This window comes from Cibotium barometz, chromosome 45, assembly GCF_041138505.1.
Source record: "Cibotium barometz isolate CiBa-2024 chromosome 45, ASM4113850v1, whole genome shotgun sequence".
Lineage (NCBI taxonomy): Eukaryota > Viridiplantae > Streptophyta > Polypodiopsida > Cyatheales > Cibotiaceae > Cibotium > Cibotium barometz.
The window spans coordinates 6,591,923-6,600,027 of NC_141090.1; the positions used below are offsets into that span (position 1 = coordinate 6,591,923).

The 8,105-nt window shown below is 40.5% G+C and overlaps 1 protein-coding gene across 1 annotated transcript; it reads right to left on the minus strand.

The window, feature by feature from the left end:
- Nucleotides 1–475: 475 nt before the first annotated feature.
- LOC147612362 (UDP-glycosyltransferase 85A3-like) lies at nt 476–2,208 on the minus strand. The gene is made up of 2 exons (XM_086782989.1): nt 1,604–2,208; nt 476–1,478 (listed from the first exon to the last, which is right to left on the minus strand). The coding sequence occupies exons 1-2, from the start codon at nt 2,139–2,141 to the stop codon at nt 553–555; spliced, it is 1,464 nt and encodes a 487-aa protein (XP_086639115.1). The 5' UTR covers nt 2,142–2,208; the 3' UTR covers nt 476–552.
- Nucleotides 2,209–8,105: the final 5,897 nt, after the last annotated feature.

The following is an 8,105-nucleotide window of genomic DNA, read 5'->3' on the forward strand; positions in this document are numbered from 1 at the left end:
TCTTTTGGTTTTGATTCGACAAGCTCGTAGTAGTCAGGATTGGCGAAGAAGATTTTCCGAGCTTGTTTACGCTCCAAGTAGTGTCGTTGACATGCTGACATGAGAGACGGGTTTGAAAATAAGGGGGAGAGCTTCAAATGCAACGACAATCAGATTGCAAGAAGCGAAATAACAGTAAACAGAAAGCGGCAACAAGCATCGTGGTCGCCAAAGTATTGGCGACAAGGATAATTGACCACTTATTTCCCCGGCAACCTACTGAAGTTCACTAGTTATGCACGTAGCATACACCAGACTAACACAGCATCAAACATGCAACAAAATAGTTTACAGGTTACTAGAACGACTACTAGACTGCCTACTCAATAATCAGTGGAAAAACACAATACTAACAGGGTGACTTTTACTGAAAATAACAATTGAAAACAGACATCAAGGCTCAAAAATATAACATGACAACTCATGTACAATGAAGTTAAACCAAAGAAATAGTCATGCTTATATTAAAGCCATGTACAATGAAGCTTGCAAAGAAAGCTTGCAAGCTCATTGTTAGCCAAGGTGTGAACTCACAAGGCTCCGAATGACCGTGTCCAAGTTGTTAAACGAGGAACCCTCCTCCGACCATGCCTTCCTGCTAGCTTCTTTGAGGCGGAGGGCCCTTTCTCTCATTATTTTGCCTTGAGGGCCGTCCATCATTTCTCTGATCACTCTCTCAACCTCCCCTTGCCTCACAATCCCATCATCCCCTTCCTCAAACTTCATGCCGATTTTCCACTCCTCCACGATCCACTTCCTGTTCAACCATTGCTCCGAGAACAAGGGCCATCCTAGCATGGGCACGCCCATGCTCACCCCTTCAAGCGTGGAATTCCACCCACAATGTGTTAGAAAAGCCCCCACAGAAGGGTGAGCAAGCACCATAGCCTGAGGTGCCCAGGACGTGACATAGATCCTCTCCTTGTTCCTCCCTGACAAGCTTGTGGGCATGATCGAGGCCACGGATTTGACAAAGTCCGGGCGTATGACCCATAGCACAGGGACATGGCAAGCCTCCAAGCCCAATGCCAACTCCCAGAACTGAGCAGAATCCATGGAAACTATACTCCCGAAAGAAACGTAAAGAACTGAGCTCGGGGCTTGCTTGTCTAGCCATCCCACACACTCGTTGTCCTCTGCCCACAAGGCTGTCCCCGTCCTGGTATCATCCGATTGGGTCCCTAGAAATGCAGGGGGCAGAAAAGGCCCTGCTGCAAGCACAGGCTGATCCTGCTGCTGAAGGCACTCCAGCATCTTGCTCTCTAAGTCGTGGAAGGTGTTGATCAGCACGAATGCAGCCTCCTTGACCCGCGAGAAGGGCTTCAATTTGAACTGCATCATGAAGTCGGACAAGTCTTGCACTTGGTAGAAAGATGGCAACTCCCACGGGGCCAGAGGGGGGTGGCCAGGGATGCAAGTGATCAAATCCTTTGATTTAGCTGTACATTTGCAAAATTAATGGCAATTAAGAGCATAGTTAGCATCTGGATCAAATGTAAGGTTAGCACGACTCTTAATTTGGACAAAATGGGAAGGCTAATTGTGCTAGATTAGGCTGTATTACCTTTGACTGGCATGTGGCCCTGGCGAATTAGCACGGGCACATGCAAGTTAACAGCGTAACTTGCTGCAGATTGGAGCCAGACGGCGACTCTTGGTATATGGAAGGCGTTGGCCACGTCCTGTGTGAAGGGGGCAAACATGTCGGAGAAGATGCAGCTCACAGGGGGATCATCCTCCATCAGCTGCCCAATCAGCCGCTCAAAGGGTCCGGCCATGGCTTCCACAGCTCGAGACAGTGCCGTGAGATTACCTCCGAAGCGGTCGGCGTCAGCCGGCAGGCCGTCCGAGATCTGAGCGAAGCGAATGTCCAGGGGGCTGGTCTCCTCGCTCGGAGCTGCTGCGGAGGTCGACCAGGCTTCTTGGATGCGGGAGCTGAACTCGGTCGTAATGACGAAGGTAACCACGAAGCCTCGTAAGGCCAGCTGCTTGGCCAGCTGCATCACGGGATTCAAGTGGCCCTGCGCTGGGTACGGTAACACCACCGCGTGTGGGCGTGGCTTCTCCTGGCGGTGCTTCTCATCACCACGGCGCGACGCCATGGATAGCCACAAGCTTGCAGAAGCACAAACACAGATGTAGTAAGCAAGAACAAGCCCAGATAAAGAGAAACACAACAGTGAAAGTAAACAAGCCCAGATAAAAAGAAACACAACAGTGAAAGTAAAGTAGATTAACCAGAATCCTTCAATCATAAGTGAAGTGACATGATAAGGTCACTTATACATTCACTCATCATAAGAGTGTGTACACATAGCTTAGCTAGATCCTTCTATAGTACATTAAGGATGCCTGAAATACTATTGCATGGGTGATTCTATTATTAAATACTAACATGCTGAAATACTATTGCATGGGTGATTCTATTATTAAATACTAACATGCTGTATGCACATTTAGGACCATGCTCGTGTTATTGATATTACGGACGATTTCATGCTCTATACTGAGCTAGTGTTATTGGTGTATATGTTTGTGCCTATCTTATGATATCATGTTGGGATTAATTGTGAAGAGTTCAATTAATTGTAAAAGTAACTATCATGGTTGGCATTATTGAGTAATAGGTAATGAGCACTATAGTGAAGCCGACTAGGATGTCGTATGGGTGCAAGGTTGTGCATAGTGCATGTTTATCATTTGTGGTATCATATGGAGTGACTTCATTTATTTGACCCAGCTAGCCGACATTTTGTTATTATGCCTATCGTCCATTTCTATAATTGGGGGGTGTAATAATTTGTGCACATGTGAGAGCAATTATTTGTGGTTGCAAACTTAGTTGTAAGACTTATGGTAAGCCTAATTTTGTAAGCAAAGACATTTCTAGCTCCTTGGGCTACTTTTAAAGAATATCAAAAGTACCCACGTCGTGTAGGAAGTGGAGTCTCTCACATCGTGGGTGGGGGAAAGAGATTGTATCTACCAATGCTTTGTGTTATATTAATTTATTCATGATTTTACATGTTTGTCAAGACACTTGGAGAAGAAATTCTAATTCTCAAGCATAAAAATTAGAGTATAGCATAGACTTGCACAAATTAAAAACATAAACCTTGATAAATAAAATTAAATAAACAAGAGATCCAGAAAGCAAGAAAAACATCACCATCAATATAGTACGAAAAACATCACCATCAACATAGACTTGCATAAATTAAAAGCATAAACTTTAATAAACAAAATTAAATGAACAAGAGAGTTAGAAAAATAGGAAAGAGAGCACCTTTTCAAAAGATAACTCAAAAAACAAAGTACAAGTTCTTTGTTTTTTAGCATAAAAGCTCGTATAAAAATATAGCAAGCTACAGCTAAAGTCTTGGGCTTACCAAAAGTATAAAATACGAATTAGTATGTACAAAGGTTTGAGGTCTTAGCCTTATAAAAATACTAATGCCAAAATATGAAACTATAAAAGCTGTTCACATGTCTTCCAAAATATCTTATAGCTGTCCAGCACATGTTCCACCTGTAAGATTAACACATAACCTGCCAGTCAAAGTAATATTAATCCATGCATATAGCCGATTAAACACATTAATCTTGACTATATTATACCAACGTACGTAGCTAATTAAAGAGTGAAAGCATGAAAGGGTGTATATACTATTGGCAAAAGCATGTACTATACTATTAGTGTATTCTAGGGTGAAAATAAAACAAATTTTCATGTAAAATTGCATGTAAGGTGGAAGTGTACAAAATGTCTTTTTCTAAAAATCCATGTTTCATCAATGTCTTTTCCCAAAAATCCATGTTCCATCAACTCCTATTAGTTTCAAGGTTTTCTCATATTTCATGTAAGTCTATGCTTTTCCCATATCCCTCCAACTTTATGAATTTTCAACTTTATACAATTTTCATCTAGCCTAGCATTTTTGGAGTCTAGAGAATTTTTGTCTTTGCTGCTCTGCAAGGTCATTGTTCTTTGCATACTTTGTACTCTCTATCTAGAGAGAGTTGCCTAGCTATATCTTACAACTCCAACTCTACTACCCAGAAGTTCCAAACATGAAAAATTCTCTCTCTCTCTCTCTCTCTCTCTCTCTCTCTCTCTCTCTCTCTCTCATGCACTGGCTCGTTTGAATGCATGAACAAATAAGTGCTGTAATATGTCGACCCCCAAGAAATCTAGTTGGTTTGCTAAAAAAAAGTCAACATCAAAGGACTTGAAGGGAAAAGTTTATGTTCATTCTAGCCTGACAATTCCCACAAGCAATAAACTCAATTGGAACTTCTTTCTTTGAGCTAAAGGTGATATATATCCACAAATGAAGTAGTGGATGAATGACACATGGGGCGATCTAGATAAGGTTAGCGAACGCATGGCTATTACATCAATAGTCTGAAAGGTTAGTGGAAGGAGGAGTTCGTGCAGCTATATACCAGGATCTACCACTCAATGACAGTTTTGAATAACGAAGTGGGCACAATACTTGCTCGTGCCTTTGTTGCAAAGCACGCGATAGAGGTAGATTGGGATGACTTTGCCCACCATAAAGATTTGAGGGCAATCAGCCAAGACAATTCAGGTGTGAAAGAGGAGCAAGATGCTATCCCCAACATAGGGCCGATGGGGAAAAAAGGCTATTTCAAACACGTGCATCCGAGGAGCAACAAATGATCATGTCCTGTTGTTGGAAGTAGCAACTTGAGAGTAGAAATGTAGCATTGAAGATAGATCTTGAGACTACAAAAACTATAGAGTCAGATGCACAGAAGAAAGTGGCCTCATTACAGTTCACATCAAAGTGGGTCAAAAATAAGATTCATAGTGCAGTGCTCAACAGACCTCAAATGCCACAAGTGCAGTAATGTAAGTGGAATTGCTAAAGGACTTGGCTAGCTTTGAGAGAGAATTAAAAACAAGCAACGACGGCCTAGACCAAGCTACAAGAGGCCATATGCACATTGAAGAGGAGCTAGACACAATCAGATCTATGTCAAATTAGGTAGAATTGAAAACAGACGACAACCCATACCAAGATACAAGAGGCTGAATGCACATTGGAGGGGAGCTAGCTAACATAATCAGATCTATGCCAAATTTGGACCAAACAATCCAAGGTCTCACATAGTGTGGCTTACACACAATGGTTCCCGCACCAATTTAACATCCTTTTTCTATAATAAACGTTACTGGCAAGATAGACATGAAAGAATTTGCATGTGATTTTAATATTATTCTTGTGTTAAACATGTGTAATGTATAACAGGTGCATGTTATGTGGGCTTGGCTTTTCTAGGGAGACATTGGATGTGCTTGTCACTCCATGTCTCCACATGTACCAGATGCTTTGTGCAGCAATGCACTTTTCGGAGAGCCTTCAATGTTGTGCACTATTTTATAAAGCAGACCACATACTAGAAGTCTAGGTGGCTACCTTGGGATTTGGTAAAGTGAGCACTTGCAATTTTCTTTTTCTAAGAAGTTACTTGTACTATGTACCACAATGCTAAATAGTACTATGCTATTACTATACACCAAATGTTGTAAAATACTATTTAGTACTATTATTGAGTAGCACTATATCTAGTACTCTATTGTTGTAGCCTAACTAATTTATTGGTAGTAGTACTATTTAGTACTATCTGAGTATTATTAGTACTATTGATTAGCAGGGGTGTTATAGTCGTACAATTTAGTAGTAGTACTATGTGAGTACTAATAGCCTAACAATTTGTATTATGCATCCCTTGTGTTATGTTTTATTCCAAGAGGTAGAGATGTTTTATGTTTGGGATATATACTATTTGGCAGTAAATTTTATAGCTGCACCTTCTCCTACACTCTCTAAGGAGAAGCCTAAAAGTATCTTGGGGAAATGTGCATCATGTGCACATTCCAAATTTGATGACTCCATGTGGTTATGTGGCTATGGCTGATTTCAAGAAACAGTTGCACGAGGGAGCACTCGCATCAGGTGGAAAGTCCAACAAGAACAAGGTTGATAAGAAGGAGGTCAAGGAGAAGGACACCAATGATGAGGAGGACAATAGATACGATGAGGATGAAGTGCTAGAAAGGGTAAAGAGGTAGCAAAGATCAAGAGCAAGGATATCTTCTATTCATAGGTCTCCCAGACTTTGGGCCTAGTTATTATTGGTACTCATTTCCTAAACCCCATTCTTTCTTATTTAGCATAATTGTAATGAAGTGGTATATCGCTTGACCTATTTTTGTTTCCTAAACCCCATTCTTTCTTATTTAGCATAATTGTAATGAAGTGGTATATAGCTTGACCTATTTTTGTTTTCTTAAATAGATAAAACTCTATGCAAGAAAAAGAAGTTATTGGCTGTAAAGAAGAACGATGTAGATATAAAGTGACGGGCACTGTCAAAGAAGAGCAATGTTGTCCGATCGCTGTATAACAAGAGTAAGAAAACAAGGAAGAAGAAGGAGAGTGTTTAATCTCTAGTAGGTTCCAAGCAAGGTATGTCATTATCCCTACATGAGTGCCATTAGGAAAAAAGGGAGCTCATTTTGGGGCCTTTTACGGTTTGGAAAAATAAGCCCTCAACCAATCAACAGAGGGCCAACGTAACGTTGGAAATTCACAAAAATAAGAGAAAATAGATAAAAGAAACAATATTTTATGTAGGTACAAGCGTGCTACATTAATGTGGAGATTGGTTTTTTATTCTCACAAGATCTTTGGACATGAAGATAGAATCTAGTCTGACATTTTCTCTGACAAGGGCCTTTCCGCTTCCATCTTCCTTTGAACTTTGAAATGTTGTGCTGCCTTTCCTTCGAAAGGTCTACCATTCTACACCACTGCCTCATTGTGTAGCAGCCTCTTCTTTTCCAAAACTGCTACCTTAATCCTCTTTGGAGTAAGATGTTTCTTGTCAACTGTCTGTCTGCCCACTTTCTCTTTCTTGAAACTTCACTTTGTTATCTTGTTTACATTACTTTGCTGTGGTTACAGATTCACAAAGTCTCCATGGTGAATAAAAACTATGGCCGTTCTTGTGGAAGACGCTCTATGGATGATAATGCTATGAAGGCAGAATTATACCACACATCCTTACCCCGTCGACCTGCTTCTTCTATTTCTTCGGTAGAGAATTCAAGTACAGTCAAAACGGAAGGAACTTGGGAAAGGTTTAGTGTTTCGCAAGGAGCATGGGTGCTCATGCAATCTAGCAAAAGAAAGAGACCCCAGACAAAAAACATTTTCTTGGCATCATGGAAGGGAAGAGTACGAGATTTTAAAATCACCAGAGGGAAGATATCGGTGAAAGAAGTTTTGATTCAGCATGTGTACATGCATAAAGAACTTGTCTTGCGAGACTATCCAAATGATCTTCTGCAACACAGGCCTAATTGTATATTTTTCTATTGTGGTTTTGTTCTTTATGAGGTGTATGGATTTTTAAGATAAAACTTTCTTTCTTTGCTTATTGACATTCTTGTGTTATTTCATTTCAGATTTATACCCTTCATCGTATGAGACATGGCAAAACATCGATTGTATTATGGGATTTATAGATGTTTTGCATGGATCGATAGGAGAACAACAATACCAAGGTCGATGTGCAACAGAGCTAGCTCAATCCGGTATATTTTTTACTGATCATTTTTATCAGTTGCTGGACAATGCAAACACACATGGTGTGTTAAGAAAACAAGACCTTCCGGCATGGAATTCAGTGGATTAGCCTCTCCCACATTTTAGTGTTACAGAGGCATATAGGGCCAAGCTTTTCAAAGAAGTACAGAAAGCTCTGAGGCCCAATATTGCCACAAGGATAATAAAAATTTCTTTATGTATGCCTCTCACAGTTTTTGTAGACTTGTTTAATACCTTTCCAGTGAAGGTTTCAAAAACAATGTTCACAGTTAAAGCAACAAGTCTGGCATGCATGCCACAATTTTTGGATAAAGGTTGGGATAAGAAGACATGTAGTTCAGTGTTTTGTGAGGTTGTCCAACCTTCTATGCAACTGAAGTACATGGTTGCATCACAAAATTTTATTTTTTCTTTTTATTATAAGCG